General features: G+C 38.2%; 1 protein-coding gene across 1 annotated transcript in view; it reads left to right on the top strand.

Annotated features, from left to right (window-relative positions):
• Positions 1–18,942, top strand: part of LOC306853183 (catenin alpha-1) — a 103,147-nt gene that overhangs the window by 19,867 nt on the left and 64,338 nt on the right. The window contains exon 7 of the mRNA XM_079390397.1: positions 6,470–6,673. Within this exon, the coding sequence (XP_079246523.1) occupies positions 6,470–6,673 (204 nt within the window). The remainder of the gene's footprint in view (positions 1–6,469; positions 6,674–18,942) is intronic.

Genomic DNA, 18,942 nt, shown 5'->3' with positions numbered 1-18,942 from the left:
ATCCTCTCTTATTTATTTTATTTTTTCTCCTTCTGACTGGAGCTCAAACTGCATTGTTTGTCACATTTGTCGATGGACTTATCAACTGTATCGTTTCTCTTTGTTTCACGCCCAGGGTTGGATTGCACAGCATCAGGCCTTTGTCATTTGCTGTTCTCTTGTCCTTTTCAGCTCAAAACCATTAGGAAGTGATAATTTAATCATGTGAAGCAGACTGCAGGATGCACTGTGAGACAAAATTTAACGCTGGCAACAAAATTAAGTTTATAGATTTTGTTGCATATGGTTCATCAGATAATGAACAATATAATGATAAAGACAATTAATCAGAGCTGTTTTAAATGAATTAAGAGTTTTCAAACAATGTTTTTCTGGTGACCCAAGGCTAAGAGTGTAACATGGTTAATTGGAAGTGAAGCAAATGTCTTGATTTTATTTTTTTCCTCCTTAGCCAATCAATACTCGGCACAAAGCATGTCACGATTCTAGCAGCCTGCAGCTCTATCTGTACCTGCGGCTGCTAGAATTATGGGTACCCTCGGACCTCCATTATATTGATTGTGCTGTACTATGTGATTGGCCCAGTTTTTACTCTTGACCTTGCATGCTGCTTTTCCAGGGAATTTTAAAACTCTGTATAGAGCTCATCTTGTCAGATTGATCTACATACAGCTGAATTATTGCTACCGTACTACCTTCTTTTTTTTTATTTCCATTAATGCTAAAACCAGTTATAGTCTTATTTTAGCAATTTTGTATAATTGTCAGCTAACTCTGTGTTGTCACTTGCTTTGAATAACTAGATTACTTTTTTGGGGGGGTCTGCAGTTTAGAGGTCGCCCAATATGGGTCTTTCTCTGGCCGATGCCGATATTTAGAAATCAGGACAGTCGATGGCCGATATATTATGCCGGTATGTTTGGCATATTTTCTTTTTTTTTTTTTTTTTCCTTCATCTCAGGGATGTTCTTTTTTTCAGTAATTTATCAAAATATTTAAAAAGGTTTGCTGCATGGTTAAAATCTGCTGTGCATATAAAAAATTTAGTTTTTTTTAGAGGGAGAGAGACCGAGAGAAAAGTCACGTATGTCGCATTTTATTATTTCATTCAGAAATAGGCCTAATGGCGACGCGAAATGTTTACAAACATTATAATAAACACTGTAAACTTAGTTAGACTATTTTAGTTCCCCTCACTTCACAACAAATTCTTTCAATTAACAGTATTTAGAAAAGCACAAGAATTAAAAATATAAGAAGCTAGCTATAAACGACAAGCCAAAACAAATTAATTTAGGCTAAAATAAAACTGAAACCAACATTGGGTCTCTCATTCGACACAAAATCAAATGTTTCTGTATTCGCAATGTATTTGAATGCCAAAATATTATTTATTATGTACAGGACAGGTGCATCTCAATAAATTAGAATGTTGTGAAAAAGTTCATTTTTTTTCTTGTAAGTTATTTCAAAAAGTGAAACTTTCATATATTTTAAATTCATTACCTGACCTGAACCCCATAGAGAATCTATGGGGTATTGTCAAGAGGAATATGAGAGACACCAGACCCAACAATGCAGATGACCTGAAGGCCGCTATCAAAGCAACCTGGGCTTCCATACCACCTCAGCAGTGCCACAAACTGATCACCTCCATGCCACGCCGAATTGAGGCAGTAATTAAAGCAAAAGGAGCCCCTACCAAGTATTAAGTACATATACAGTAAATGTACATACTTTCCAGAAGGCCAACAATTCACTAAAAAATTTTTTTTATTGGTCTTATGAAGTATTCTAATTTATTGAGAGAGTGAATTTGTGGGTTTTTGTTAAATGTGAGCCTAAATCATCACAATTAAAAGAACCAAAGACTTAAACTACTTCAGTCTGTGTGCGTTGAATTTATTTAATACACGAGTTTCACAATTTGAGTTGAATTACTGAAATAAATTAACTTTTCCACAACATTCTAATTTATTGATATACACCTGTACTTCACAGAATTACTGAATTTCACAGGAAAGATTTATTTATTTTTTATAAATGAACTATTTCTTTAGTCATTTATTAAAGTATTACATGTTACACTGGCTGATTTATTAATTTAAGTATTTGGGATTTTAAGAACTAGTGTAAAATGTGCTGAATGTTTCATTTCATCCAAGTGAAATTAGCAAGCATTTAGACTTAATTTACGTTAGTTTCAAACGCGGAGCCAGGCGTGAGTTGACACAGGTTGCGCGCATGCGTCAGGCCTCGTCCATATTGCCAGATGCGCTCGTGAGAGACTTGCGGAGCAGAACCGGACGCGAGACCGCGAGTATAAAAGAGCATTAAGAGACAGGCTGCGTGTAAACGGCTTGTCCGTGAGACGCGCAGCGTGGGGCAGAGCGGATCGAGTATGAGAAGCATTCAGAGACACGGGCTGTGTGTGCAGTCTTCTGAATTAGCGAACATTCAGTGTATGTGTGTGCATGTTTTCTTTAGTTTTAATTTGCCTAACTTTCGATCTGACCCTTTTTAAATGGTGGGCGTATACGCAGTTGGCTAGAGCAGTGCTGATCGGGGAGAACGGAGATGTGCTCACTCTGTTGGTTAGTAAGACTGTCACTCAAGGCTGGCAGTCGTGCATATGCTCTGGATCAGAGTAATATCGCGTCCACATCGCAGGCTTTGCAATTAGCAAATCGCAATGTCTCAAACCGTGATTGCGATTCGATTTCCATTAATTGCACAGCCCTACCTGGTAGTTCTCTCTTCAAAAAGTTAGCAGGCAGAGGGGGACAATCACAGGGTTATCTGTTGTGCCAGTGGAATGGCAATCTGCTTGCCGCATGAGGCAGCATCACGTGTTGCTTGCAGACGCGCCTGTATATTAATCGGCCTAATTTGCAGCACAAACGGCCGATTAATAAAAAAAAAAGAGACAAAAATCGGCTGATTAATCGGCCGGCCGATCAATCGGTCGACCTCTACTGCAGTTATTGCGGATGAAGGGTGTCTTTTGCAGCTAGTGTCAGGGTCTGGCGATATGTCAAATCAATTTACAATATTTGTAATAAACCTTTGAGTAAGTTAGCCTACATATCAGGAGTTTAGGCCCAACCTGCTCCAACGCGTCTGCTTTTTTGTTTTTATTATCTGGTTTAAGCGTGTTAAATTAGAGCTGGATGTGTGAAATGTGAACACCAAAAAAGTTTAAATTTTAAGAAATGTATACGTTTTCTTGTATACTAAAATGTACATTCTTCTGAAGTAATTTTAAAGGAATATCATAGAAAAAATATTTTTTTATCCTTTTTATTTATACAGTATACAAGTTCTGTTTTGCAGAACTATATATGGCAAAATTTGATGTAAATTGTTAAGTTGATTACAGTTTACAAGATTAAATTAAGGTTTAATAAAATTTCTTTAATGATAATTGAAATCATAGAACTTTGAATCGATACAAAAACGAAAAACACAATTTTGAATTACACAATTAGCTTACTCTGTGTAGTTTACATGCGTCATGTTTTCCCTCCAACAGCTCTCTGCTAAAATCTTTAAAGGCACATCTCTAAACCCCTCTGTACTAGGGCTGGGTATCGAGTTCAATACTTTTTAGGCACCGACCGAATTGCCTCGATACCACCGAGTATCGAAAAACGTCTTGTCGTTCGGTACCAAATTTCGATACCTAAGGGGTTAATCTCATCACCGTCAGTGAGCCAATAATCCTGCAGCACTAAGTGTGTTTGACTAGAAGCGGCGCGGTCCTGATTGATCAGTGTTTGACATCCGCGAGAGCGTTTCGAAAGCACACGGGGAGCAGTCTGCTCTCTATATCGCGCAGTTTGTTTACTACACACAGACTGAAGCTCGCGTGACGCTCGCGGTGATTTCAGCGTCTGCCGCCTAACTAAATGAGGACATGAACAACATCTCCAGAACTGCTGAGAGTGTCAATTAATGAGCGTTTTACCGTTTGATTCGAGTAAAACTAGCGTCATATCATATACACACAGAACTGTAAAGGTATTCCCGGAAATCCGTCAAAATAAAAGTTCGGTTTAAATTAGAAGACACTGCGGCAGAAAAATATTAATATTGTTCAGCGGACAGTACATACTGCTACTACTAGGCTACTATTAAAATTATTAACTTTATTATTATTATTTTTTTTTTAGAAATTATCACACAAGTTATTCCTTTTTTTTATTTTAATAGTAAACCCCCTTTGTTTGCCAAAATAAATAAACTTTGATTTTCAATAATTTAAAGAAATTAAATTAATGTTTTATGTCTTCATTTGAAAACCAGATACAGAACACAGAATTTCTGAGGAAAAATAAAACCTTTCATTAGGCTATTTTAAGAATAAATTTAAACTAAGTTGTTTTTATGCATTCAAATAATTAGACATACTACACCAGAATTTAATAACAATAAAACATATGGTGAAAGAAAATAAAACACCCACTTATGAAAGTGGATGAAGATTTTAAATTTCTTGAAGTCTTTAACAACCTAGAAGTGATGTTTTAAAATGAACACGCACTAATGTAAACGTAGCCTAACAGATGTGTAAACTGAAAACAATTTGAACTTTATTAAAATTATTTATTGTGTTGGATATATTTTGTTCCTTTGTGCAGTGGCTCAGGAGATGAGGCTTTGAGTCTGTATAAATATCAACATTAAAAAATATTTTTTTGAGATAATGTAATCTTATTAAAACTGATTTCATAAAACTGGTATCGAAAAAAGTATCGTTCGGGAACCGGTATCGAACTCAAGGTATCGGTACCGGTATCGGAAATTTTTGAACGATTTTTGCCCTACTCTGTACTGTTCTTTGTGAAAGGCTGCTAAGTCAATTGCCCTTGTGGCTAACGGAATGAAAACGTCAAGCATCTTGAAGCATCAGCAAGACTTGTTTCCCCATAATTGTTGTAAAACCAGCTTTGCTTCCCTTAATCTTGGCTATTGGGATCTATTGCTTTGAATGCAACACAAAGGGCAAACAATAAAGCAATCATCAGAAAATATTGGCATGCTATACAGGCAATGTCACGCTGATTTGTCAAATGTTACAAAATTGTATCGGTGCATCAAAAAATGGCACTTTATATTTTGTATGTTAAATTGGCTCATGCTGGAGATTTAGCTGCTCTATTCTTGGTAGGAGCTGTTTCAGGAGGCCAGACATCCTCACAATGGAGAGGCGGTCCTCTGCCCAAACAGATGGCATCTGTTTAACTAAAAGAAAAAAAGTGTGTGTGAGTGTGCGCTCAAATGAGATGGGGTTATGTCGGTACCTCAGATCATGTGCGTCTTTAATTTCCTGGTGACCGTGCAGAAACTTCAGCACACATGCACATTTTTTCCACATCGCTTCTTGCTGCTTAATTTGAAGCTGGAGCAACTTTGCAGTGAGTCAGAGAGAGAGGCTTGTTGCCATGCCAACGTGACACGCAAGTAAAGGAGGTCAGATGAGATGAAGATTCTAACAACTGAATTGTTGAATATTTTACAGCTTATGACATCAGATGGAGGGGCTTGTCACGTTGTTTTTAAGATTGACTCCGCCTGCCGTCGTTCTGTCTTTTCTTTTCTTAGGCAGCTATCGCTTTTCTGGCACATATGCGAGTCGTGTTGCTTTAATTGCACCAGACATTGACAAGTTTATTCTTTGAGAGCGGGAGTGTGATGTCCCCAAGTGAGTGTACCCAGCAGAGGACATGTAGGGACATCTCAAATGTCATCCTGGCTCAAGGAGGAAAATAGCAGTGTTTTATATGCGCAACTGCATTTTGTTGCCCTAGGCCGAAATCCGATTGCTCTGCCGTTTAGGGTTAGTAGCCTTAAAGATGCGCTCGTACTAACTGCAGTGTTTACCAAAGCAGTTCTCTCGGTTGAAAACCCCACATGAGATGTGCAAGAGTCTGTGATCTTACATAATGTGCAGTTAAGCTTGATTTTTGTCCCGCTTGTTTAATTTTTTTCCCCATTCGTCCCCAGAAGAGAGAGTACAAATGGCTTTTAAGATGCCGTCTATTACATAGTTGATTTAAAAGGCAGCCGAAGTGCACAGGCAAGCTAATGCAGCCTCTGATTGAGCAAAAGCCGTTGGCCTGAAATTGCATCAGGAGCCCCAGACCATCATCTCAGATCTTGTGAATTATTGATTCGTCCAGTTAATGAATATCACAGCTTGTGCCTCGGCGTCCAGGGAGATAGATTCCAAAATCCTGTTCAGGCCGCACAGCCAATAATGACTGCCGTTTAACTGTCAAACTCTTGTGAAGTTGGACATTTGGTATGTGAAATCATAAATCTCACTCCCTCCCCCCGTTTTGCACAGAAACGCTGAATGGGAATATTTTAGTGCATTAATTCAGAGAAAGTGCTTAATCTTCCTGTCGTGCTGCTTCTACTTTTAATCATCTTATGCTTTATTCTCTCTCTTTTTCTACCCCTGCAGAAGCAGATCATCGTGGACCCACTGAGTTTCAGCGAGGAGAGGTTCCGGCCTTCTCTCGAGGAGCGTCTGGAGAGCATCATAAGTGGCGCCGCCCTCATGGCCGATTCGTCCTGCACACGTGATGACCGGCGCGAGCGCATCGTGGCCGAATGCAACTCCGTGCGACAGGCGCTGCAGGATCTGCTCTCAGAGTACATGGGCAATGTAGGTGCATGTCAAATACTGTTTTTCCTTCTCGTTTACTGCTTTTCCCCTTCCACAGTCCCACATCCCTGAATGGCGATGCAGAGTACCCACCTGCTACCTGAGGCAGATGCACTCCTGCAGGGATGGAGAAGGGAGTTTTATTTCAGGGACAGTGCACACATCACGTTCGCCGGGTTGTGTTGTATAAAGACCTCCAGTCTCATCACAATTTGTCCTGTGCTGCCAAGTTTTGAAGAGAGGGTTCAGTACACACAAGCCCCCTCCTGTGATACTGATCTTTGCATTGAATTGTTTGACTGCTGTTGTTTTCAAATAATTCCCTTGTTTGCTCACCAATATTGGTTTTATTTATTTTTGCGGTCTTTTCATTTGTTTTCTTTTTGCTTCTCCATTTATTATCTTGTCACAGATTGTTTTTTTTTCTTTTTTTCAAAAAAAGTCCTGAGTAGTTTAAAGAAATGTTGTTTGAAAGCAACAGTTTTACACCCCTGCGGTGTCCAGCACGGTGGGTGACATGATATGCTTGTGGTCCAGTGGGTAAATGAAGAACTTTTAAGTTCTTTGAAACATTTGGCTGTATTTGCCCCACACTGAGAGAAAATTGGCCACTTTTAGGCCAAGCTGGTGTGGAGTGCTATATTTGATAAACAAATTCAATCATTCTGATAAGTAATTTTAACTTTAATTCACCAGGTTAAAACCCCAACTCATTTCCGCAGGCTAATTTATTCCTTTGGTTTCGAACAGACACTGAATGTCTAGAATGTCATATCACTCCTTTTCTCCCCTAGTACATTTCTCTACATGACAGATCTTTGTTTTAACAGGTCCTCTTTCCCCATCTTCGTCTCATTTCCAAATGGAGTAGCCTTTCTGTTTCCAAGTAGCCAATCAGATTTGTTGTTGTTTGGCTTCCATGGGACTGCATTCCATCTGTTTTTTTTTTTTTTTTTTTATGGAAATAAGTAAAAATCTATTGCTTTCTAGATATCTAGTAAGGGCTGCATGATTAATTGAAATAAAACTGAACTAAATAAAATCTGCCTCTTTTAGGGTGAAGTATGGCAATTATGTTCGTACACATGAGCAGCTCATTACTCGCCATTCATTGCAACATTTTAGAATGACTTGGTGTTTTAGTAATTTTATATTGAGTATTAATTATAGTTAATCATTATTAGTTAGTAATATAATACAAATATTTAATAACGCTCGTGCTCTCTCTAAAACCACAACATTTTGGCCAATTTGTACAGCCCTACAAATAAGCAAAGCAAAAAAAAAAAAAAAAGCCCTAGCTATTCCCCTCGTAATCTGTATTATAATAAGTTTTTCCTGCTTGATGACCTTACTCAAAGTTCAAATAAGTTCTTAGCCCCTAGCACACAGTAACATAATTTTTCTGTCACGTTAATAGCGGTGTGTGGGCAGCTGAAGTGGTTTTGTGCCACAAACCGCTGAAGATGATGTTTGGGGAGGCAATGTCTCGCAGGTGTCAGCGACTATTTATGTCAGTCTTACAAAACGTCAGGAAGCAGCAGGTCCTCGGCTCTGTCTGGAAACACAGCAATGTTTTCGGGAACCTGAGCTGACACGCTCCAGATGGCTCATTGCTGGTTCTGTGTAATTCCAGACGAGGATCGTGAGCAAGCGCCTCTGTCATTACCGTCCATTTTTAACACTGCGGTGTGAGAGCCTGAAAATGGCTGTCTGATAACATCTAGCAAGAGGTTTGGCATGGATAAGGCACAAGCATTCAATAAAAGTCAAATTACACATTCGATTTCCAGTGCCATTTCAAGTGATCCTCGTGAAGAGTGCTCATGCCTGGAATGGAAAGATCATACCAGATTGATTCCAGCAGTGATAGTAATCACTAATATGCAGCTATCTGTGTAATAAGCTTGCCATGTCATCCAAAATTAGCCGTGCTACCATGACCGCATGAGAAATGCTAATATAATTGGACAGGACCTTTTATAGAAACCCCAGCTTATGTATAGACTTTTTTTAATGTCCCTGCTCAGATAAATGACACAGAGCAGTCCCATATGTCCCTACAGAGATAAATGACAAGAGCCGTCGTTTGAATACAGATGAGCACCATCCATGAGACGTACGTTTCTGTGATTTTTGCTTTTTTGCTCATCCTTGCTGCTGCCGGTTTATTTTAGCCACAGATTCATCCAAGCAGTGTTCGGGTCGTTTCAAAACAGGTTTTCTACTTGACTACGCCTTTGCAGCGTGTCTGCCCCAGCACACAAAACACTGCTCCTCAGCCCTGAAGCGCAGCTGACATGACAACGCTTTGACTGCTCACTCGTTCAGACAGGAGAAACAGATGAGGGAGATGATATGTCCATCTTTCTCGACTACCCCTGGACTAAAGCCTCCTGGAGGCTCTGATGCTTTGGCCGGCACTTTACCTGGCATTACCTATTGCGTGCTATCTTCCAAAACCTAGTGAGCTATCGCTGACATAGGCCGCAGTTGACTCGAGATTGACAATGTAATGCATTCTCGCTGAATAAAAGCAATGTACATTTTATTTGAAATATTATTTTATATAGAATTTTTTTTTTTTTTTCTTTTTCTTTTCTGAGAGAGGGTGACATAGCACTTTATTTGTGGATGGGTTAAAATGTTTATTTGATGTTTAAAATCTGATGTTTTGTCAGTGCTAACAGATGGGCATTTCTGGACTTTTATTTCAGGAACATCTTTTTGTTATAGTCTTTCAGGATTTCCTTATCAGGTAGTAAAGTTATTTCTCCCTCAATCTTTCTTACACTTTTATCCTCTGCTAAATGGAGGAATGTATTGGGTGCAATAGGCTGGGATTTTCGATTTGAGTAAGACAGGTGCAGCTCCTCCTCCCTCTGTTAGAATGAATAACTAGTCTCACATCCAATTTATGCTCTGACTGTGTTGTTAAATGAACTGTGAAGGCCTGCAATAATAAAGAGATTAAATTGGTGTCCCAAATTCAATTTTTAGCCATATGATTTCTCCTGGAATAAAGGAACTGCCTTGTTTGAAGTGACTTAGTTTGATAGAAGGACATATTGGCCAGACAGCATATGGGCTCTCAGTCACAGCTGAGATTGTGCTATTGGAGGAGTTTTGCTCTTTAAACCTCTCTCTTTTTAGCTAGCTAGCATAACAGTGGATCCTTTTCTCTGCCTTTTACATTTTTCAAACCGCAAAATGAAACCGCCAGCTGGAACTTTGTGCTTTATTGAAGCAAAATGATGCATTGACATAATAGAATTGAAGACAATATCATCAAATATTTTCCTGCTTAAGGCAGTAATCGTTCAATTCATGTTAGTCAGATTTCTACAAATTTATCTTTTCGGATGAGAGGTTTGATTGGATGTGTATTTCGACAGCCTCCCACAAATCAGCTGTGTGAAACAGACTTTATTCTATAAATTAAATGAGAGGTCTCGAAAGGTTAATCTGAAACCCAAGTTCTGTAGTTAGAGCCTCTGGCAGTGGCTCTGGTTATGAATGTTTATGAAAATTTAATAAAAAGGCATAATGTAGTTCCGTTTCTAGGCATTATGTTGACCAAGCTAAGCACTTAACACATTAGGGTTTCTGACTTTATATTGCTTGAATGTAAATGCTTTAAAGTTGCTCAAATTGGTTTAAATTGTCTTTTTTTTCTGTCATCTCATGTTTGTTTAATATTCTTGCCTCAGTCACGTTTAAATGAATTTTGGAGCAGCGCCTCAAAATAATCAAACCGCTATTCATAATTGATATAATCTTATGATGAATACTAACGTTTTAATCACTGTTATGCGACCTGAATTTTACAGGTTTCATTATCTTTGAGCAGAAATGGTGCATGTAGGCAGAAAAACCCGAAGACACGGATGGAATTATAATGGACTGCCGCATCCCGTTTTTGGCTTAGGTTTTCAAAAACTGTTTTCGGGCTGTTCAAAAATAGATTGTAATTAATTGCCGATTAGCACAGAGATTGATCAACCCTTTGTTAGCCAGGATAAGATGTGTAATTGTTACGCAGGACCTTAAACCGCATGCCCGGTTTGTGCTGTAACCCCGAACTTAGCCAGTCAATCTGGTTTCGACTTAAAAGTCCAGCCCAGACTGATTAGCCAGATGATTAACAATGCAGAGCACTGCTAAACAAACAAGCCTCTTCACTTTGCCGAGCACGAGCTCCTGGTTTTGAGTGCTGGGGTTCAAGCACGTATTTAATTATTCCACCCTCTCTTGACTACTTCACATGATGTGTCTGTCCTGAGCTTTTCTGCTGCATTTTATTAATACATTTCAGACCCCCCAGACTCTTGTTGCAGAGGTGATTGTACACAAGTCGAGCTGGCAGTAATAAGGTTTGACATGCCAAGCTTTTGACATTTAAATTCTTAAACTTGAAGGCGAACATCTGAAGAATCTGTGAAAAGACATGCGTACTCTTCAAGGCCTTATGGAGGGGAGATGGAACAGGAGACCCACACACACCCACACCTCTCTCTCCGTCTGTTCTCTTCCTCACGTTTTTCTCTTTGCCATGGGCATTCGGCAAGATTGACACCTGGTCTCGTTTCATGACAACTCCCTTCTGTTTTTTTTTTTTTAAAGAAATCTCTTAACCCAAACTGAGCCCTGTTTCTATCGTTCCTCTTTTTGTTCTTTCACCTAACAGTGTGCTTTTTGAAAATATTTTAATCTTTCCAGCCTGGAATAAATTTCCTTTTTCATAAATAGCGATAACATTTGAACAGTAAGAACAGATCATTACCATTTGACCTTTTCTGCAGCAATTTTCTTCTTTTGGAAATTCAGTGTAGGGACACCTGCTTGTTAAAGCAGAGTCTTAATGAGTCCCTGCTAACCTGTTGGCCTCTGGTTTTCCCTAATATTTACTAAAGTTAATTAAGATGGAGTCAAGAGTTCCTGCAGCTTCTTTAAAAATATTTGAAAAGCTAGGTCACTTTCATTGCATATTTTCTCATTTACTTCAGTTTGCAAAAACTCAAAACTGACTGTCTCTTCCATTTTAACCTCATCTGAATGCGTAATTAAATTGAATCAAACCACATGCAGTGCATCAAGAGAGCGCATTACTGTCCCTGAGGCTTTTGCTAAATTTACAGCTCTACATAAAAACGCAAATCTGTCACACATGGGCTGTCAGATGGTTTCCCCCATACCTGGTCCTTGATCATTTAGCTGTTAAAAATCACATCCGTGGCTTTTCAGAGAGATGGATGAGGTACTTTTTTGCTAAAGCAGATTGAATTGCATAAAGTAAGACAGTTTGTCCATTTCAGAGGAAGCTTGCAGCACTCAATTTTATTCTTTTGCTTAAAGGGACAGTTGACACAAAGGAAAATTGTCATTTAGTCACCCTCATGTCACTCCAAACCTAAATGACTGACTTTTGTTTGTGAAACATGAGAGATTTTGAATATTTTTAATCCATACAATGAAAATCGGTGTGGTCCAGAGTTATTTGGACCCCAACGATCTTCAAAATATATTTTGTGTCAAATGGCTTTTAGTGCTTGTCGTTTGTTTTTTTTTTTTTTGTTTTGTTTTGTGCGGTCAGGGTGTTTGGCTGTAAATGTTAAAAGCACTTTCCTCCAACTGCTGTAAATATGATGGCAAAAAGGACTTAATAATCCTTTCTAAATTGATCACTTTTGCCAAAGACTTTTAAACAGTAGACCTTATTATTCACAGTTTAGAAGATTGTGCCCACTTCATATCCCATCCAAATACCAAACCTTAGAACACCATAAAAGGTAAAAAAAAAAAAAAAAGACAACTGGTAAATTTATTTGTGTGTGGTTTGTTTCCTCAAAAGCATTTACCACTTAGTACAGTAATTTACGTTGCTGTGTGCGATTTAACTGCTGGGCAAGTCTTGACCTGACCTCTTAAAATTTAAATACGAGTAGATCAAATGCGTGTTTGAGGTATGGAGGCGTGGCACTTAGAGGATTTATGCCACACTCTTTGCCTGTTCCATGTTGGAGATGCGTGTGTGTGTGAGAGAGACAGAGCACAAACCACTGATGATTCCATTATTTTCATTCATCGCTCTTATCCTCATGGGTCTTAGACCACTGCTGTCGGCTGCTGCAGAGCTGTGGCATCACTCTGTGACTGACAGTTTCTATTAAGGCCCGTTGAAGTCTTAGATGTGTTGTAGAGCATTTAAACGATAGCCCAGATCTGTGTTGAAGGTTATTGCGGTGCCATTTCACCCTTTTCAGGATGCTAAGTGACCTCTGCTGTGCCTTGTCATTTGTCCTTGTTGCATATGTATTTAACAGCTTTGTTTTGTCATGCGTGGACATACATTTTGTCATATCTTTTTCTGTTCCAAAAGATAGCACTGTGCCACACCACAAATACTAAACGGTCTTAATGATGACTATAAAGATAATTATAAATAAATTGTTCTGTTTATAAGCGTTGTTTAAATGTTGTTTGCTGCTTTAAATGTAACAGCTCTTTAAAGATGGGACAAAATCGATTGTCTGTTCATATAGTTGTGGTGTGGACCTCTTTATTCTTATAGAATTAGATTAACAATAACTATGTTTTAATATAGTTATTGTCTTTGGTGTAAACAGCCTTTAATTTAACATTACTTTAGGTTTAACTGACACAATTACCTAACATGACACAATATTTCTTTACAGCTTTTATTAATGATTTGTAAATGTATTAAATTTATTCACGTTAGTTCACAATGCATTGACTGATGTTAACAGATACAATTTCTGAGCATAATGTATTAGTAAATTGTTGAAATTAATAGGTAGTAATTACTACCTATTAATTAGTAGTATTACTAATTAAGTAATACCCCCCCTGTCTTTTCTAATGCAGTTTGGATGAGCTGCAGTCCACACCGTGAACTCTTGACAGCCTCTTTTTATTTTTCCCCCTCTCATAATGAAATGTCCACTGACATTTTGTTCCAACTCCAAAGTCGTAGAGCCTGGCAGATTGTATCATAACATGCAATAAAGGGGTGCTTTACTCTCCATCCTCTTTCTCTCCGTGTAATTTTTTTTTTCATCCTGGTATAGAGAACACTTGAGTGAGCTCTATAGACTTCTGAAACTAGGAGTGATAGCTTGGAGTGATGGTTATTTTCATCTGCTGTCAGTGATTGGAAAAATGTCGCCATCCTGTTCTTGTACACAATTGATTATGCTCTGTTGAATCACGATGTCCCTAATTTACTCCAGCTTCTGTTCAATTGAAGGGATACATCCTTTAGTTGAGTGCTGTACTACAGTGGGGAGTCCAGACAAATACCTGGCAGAAGCGTGTGTAGCAAATCAGCAGTGGCTTTGTGCGGGGAGTTGTACAGCGAATAGTTCCTGTCCTAGGTGCTGATTGATCAATAAAACATTCCAGTCGTCCTGCAAAATGTAATATGGTCAGGAGGACTATTAAACAACGCCTATTCAGTTAGCTAGTAAATGGGGATGTTAAGATTTTTCAAAAGCATCTCATTGGTGGGTTGCTTAAACGACTAGTAGAATAGTCTTAACTAAAACGGTCTTAACTGAAAGCCTGTGTAATAAGATTCTTATACTCGCTTGAAAATAGCTAGCCATTCTGTGCAACAGAATGGAAGAAATGTCTCTAAAGCAATTTGTGTCTTAAAGCTTTGGTATGTTGGTTATCAGCCAATGTAATTTAATGTGTTGATATTGAATATACATTGGAGTGAGAATTTGATGACCGAAAAGGTATTGTAAACCTTTAAAAGCACAAAAAATTTAAAAACACTGTTAAATGTAATTTTTAGCAAACCTTGATGAATATGAAATTCTAGCAGTTACTGATAGCCGATAATATAGACGTGGCTACAGATAATTCCTAAAAATCCTTAACAGTATATATTTCCTATATAGAATAGTGATTTGCACTTTAATGCTGAAATTAGGTCCTGTTTGACAAAAAATATATGTGAGTGATGACTACTTTTTATTAGGGCTGGCAACGTTAACGTGTTAACGCATGTTAAAATTTTTAATTAATCACGTGTTAATATTTTTTTTAACGCAAATTAATAGTTTGATAAGGTTTGACCCCAACTTTTTGCCGTCAGCATGGAAGGAAAGTCCCAGTGTGTGCACTATCCATCCTAAATTCTATGTGATATTAGTAATTTCTAATACTATTTAGGGCAGATAGGGTGGATAGTATGCACATTATGATGCAAGGATCGACAAAAGTGAAGCAAACGCGGAGAGAGAGAGCGAGTGTCTGAGAGAGAGTGCACGAGAGATGTATACACACACATGATAAGGGTACAACGAACCAGTGTTGCCAGGGTTGCGGTTTCCCCGCACAATTGGGCTATTTTTAAAATACAGTCGTGGGAAAAATTACAGAGCTGTGGGTTGCAGTTTTTTGGGCTAATTTTATAATGTACTGCGGCCGCCCAAAGTGTACACGTGATCGCAAAAGGAAGTTATTACAAACACTCTGGTGGTTTAAAGTGAGTTCTGAGTAAAAGTGTACTATTAATCTCATAAATTGTTTTATGTAGCATGATGCTACTGTTAGCTCTAATGCACCTGCGGAACATGTCCAATTCTTCTTCATAATGCCTTTGATCATAATACTTCATGTAAGGTCGCAAGAAAATGTTTTGTTTTGTATTTATTTAGAAATACTTTTGATAATAGTTGGGTAAATGTGTACTGGGATTGAAGCTTGGTAAACATTTTATTTCCAGTATAAAGGCTGATAATGGCTGAATTAAAACAAGAATAATAAGTCTAATACCTAGCGGAGATGTGAGAGGTTATGTTTCCTTAAGCTAGTTTGTCATGCATTCCTTTATTTCAACACATTTACAGGTAAATTCTAGTATTTCAAATTTGCGATTAATCACAGTCCAGGACTGTGATTAACGCGATACATTTTTTTTTTAATCGATTGACAGCACGACTTTTTATTGATCGGGTGTTAAATGTAACTAATTTTGTGTAATTCAACTTCTGTTTTCTGTGAATGTGTTTGTTTGCATAATCAGTTTGACAAATTATGCGTCAGTGCTTTCTGAAGCAGAGGCGCTGTTTATGTGTGCTGTGAATTTGGCATTTTAAAGACACAGAACTAAACCCCCCAGGTTGTGACTTTACTCTCGTGGCCCAACAAACTAATAATGGGTGTCTGCATATGCAGTGTTTTTGGTAATCAACATCATCCTAATATCTCACTGTGTCCTCCGAAATAACATTTTTAATCCAGTTTTCCTCAAGTATATAAACTGATTTTCCGTCTGGCAAATTTTGTTGTACATTCACACTGGCCATAATTTGCCTTTTGCTCAGTAAGTGCATCTCACTGTTGCAGTCGCCTTTCTTGTCAGATGTACTTTTCCAGACAGTTAATCATAAGCCCTATTTGAAAGGAACAAATCACTTGTTGAGGGGAAGACATGCTGCATAGTCTGCAAGGTGAATGTGATCAGTGATTTGGTATGTATGTACTGAATTTATTTGAACCATCGTTGGGAACAGGGCCACGTCCCCACACACGTCCATGATTCTGACCTTGTCAAGATACTATTCCACCCTGAGAAGAGGGAAGTTATTTTACTTTTTTAAAAACTTGAAGTAGGTTTGTTAAAAATAAAAATGTGAACTGACTTCATTCTTTATGGTGATATGCTGCATCCAGTGTAGATCTCAAGGTGTTATGACATTGGCCGCTTCCAAGGTGTAGACAGTTCCTTCAACCCATTGTTTGAATTACACTAAGATATTTAAATTCATGAATTAAATTCATCCCTTTGTTCTTTCCGAATGAAGATTAAATGACTGTCTCCTGCTTAAGGGTGATTGTGTGTTAACATGACTGTAACCTTGAGTTACTTATTTACTCTGCAGATTGAAAAAAAAAAAATGCACAGTTTCTTTGTCCATCAAATGCGTTGTGATTTTGTACATTTAAATGATAGTAAAAATCCTAATTATGTATGCTAGCCTAACAATGCTTGGGGAAAGAGAGCGAAAAGAGTTACTTTAAATGCAAGTGAGCGTGTTTAATGCATTGTCTCCTTCTGGAGAAACAGGATGAATCATTGAGTGCTCCTCAAGCACAAAGACGTAGTTGCTTTAGAAGTATTTGAAATGGTTTTCTGCTCCACTAGGGACTGCAGTTGCGGTTCACTGTTTAAAGCCACATTTAGACCAACATTTAGAGTTTTAATCTAGGAGAGGTGGTCCTGGGAATTTGCATTACACACTTCCTGAAATGTCTTGTAATTGCATTTAATAAATATCCAGAGGAGCCGAATAAATGGTTTTCCAGCAGATAAATGAGGTTAGGCCAAGATTAATTGCCTCTGAACCCCCCAAAACAAATATTTCAATTAGTTTGACCTAAACACAAATGGTGCTACATGATTTCAAAAAACCGCCAAGCCCCATAAACCAGGGTGATTTATCTATTAGTTTAAATGCTTGGCTTTGTTGAACTCATTTGTAATTATTCTTTGCAAGCACTTTTCCTATGTACTTATGTATCATTTTATATCCTTATTGATGTGTTTTTCTTTCTTTAAGTTGGAAGCAGTTCAGAGAAAAAGAGAAAAGATCTACCCAAATGCTTGTTTGTTTTTCTGTTGTTCATTTTACCAAATCTTGCCATGTAATACAAAGCTGTTTATGAAATGCGCGCAGACAGCAAGCCTTTTGAATGGTTCAAAAACAGAAATCAATGGCTTGCTCAAGCTTCAAAAGCTAGCGTGGATCTTTTGGTTTAGTTTTGATCTAGTGAGCATTTGTTAGGACTAGATAACTGTCTCTTTTTGGAAAACAATGTTAGAGAGGTGTCCCAGCACTTTTCCTTGCAAATCCATCACAGAATGGAATTATTTTATATTTTTCCAAGGGCAGAAGGATTCAGACTAGTGGCTATTAAATACTGCTTTCATGGATAATGGCATTTGCCCACATTCACTTTGGTGATGTAGCATTTCTGACTGAGTTACCCTCAGAAGAGGCTTAGGATTTTGCTGTTGTGAGTGTCAAGGGCATCATTGGCCTCATAGGTAATATAGAAAAATACATTTTCTCCTGATATATTGTCAAGATCCAAAGAGAAATGGTTATTTAATGGTCCCACTGGTTTGATTCCTGTCACACTGGCACTTTTTACAGTCTTCCTTAAGATTGCATTGTTTCTCAGAGTGCTGTTACATGTCCATTTAGCTCATGTGTTATATAGATGCATGCTCAAGCTCTTTGTTCTTGGCGTTCAGATAAAAAGTCTTGTAAGCTGTTTGCTTTGAGACAATTGAAGCCGTTGACTTTGTAGGATTGTTTTGCAAATGGAATATTAAAAGTTAATAGCCCGTGCTGGTCCTCGTGCGTTTTGAATGTTTCAGACGTATCGTGATGTGTTGCTTGTTTTCAAGGGTGACCATTTTATATTGGGTTCAGCACAAGGTCTGTGTTAACAGAGTTTTATAGTATCATTGAAGTGGTCTTTCTGAAATGAGCTTGGAAATGAACAGCGCCAGGCAGTGCACCCGAATATTGTTGTATGGTTAGTGCATGCCAAGCTTTATTAAAATGTCAACAAATTTGCATTTTCTTGTCACCGAAAATAGATTCTTGCTTCGTTAAATTGTTTCAGTGTGGTGTTTTTTCCTTGAATCTATGGAGAGATGTTAGGCTTTCGGGATTTGTCTTTTCTTTTGGTCAGAATGGGCTCTAAGGAGTAGTCATAGCATGAATATTAATGAATAAAAAATTGAAAAGGCAGGAGGTGAACATTTAAGGAATTAGATTTCACCTTGCACAGCAGAACTTTCTATCTGTAAGATTTAATAATGATTGAAGCATTAAGTCGTGCTCATGTCTTCTCTCATCGTCGCCTGGGATATACTAAAATATCTTGCAAAGGTGCCACTGTGTCAAAGATATGCTCTGGTAGGTTGACGTATGGGCTTGTATTCAAAGTGGCCAAGGATCATTCCCCAGGTAATTAGGGCGCATGGACGGTTGCATAAATTTGTGTTGAACGTTCTTAATAAATCAAAAGATCTTGTCACCTTTTGCTGGTGACACCGCTTTTTCATTTTTATAGATCATCAGAGCAGACAGTGCGAAGGACGAGAAAAGATCCCCACCGTGAACAAGAGCATTGGTTTCAAACCCTCAAGGTTCAATAACCCACCTTGGAATCGGCCTCACGGCAGGCTTCAGCCTAAAGTTGACAGTATGAAGACAGATAGC

This window comes from Barbus barbus (assembly GCF_936440315.1).
Source record: "Barbus barbus genome assembly, chromosome: 33".
Classification (NCBI taxonomy): Eukaryota; Metazoa; Chordata; class Actinopteri; order Cypriniformes; family Cyprinidae; genus Barbus; species Barbus barbus.
This window is presented reverse-complemented; position numbering and strand designations above follow the sequence as displayed.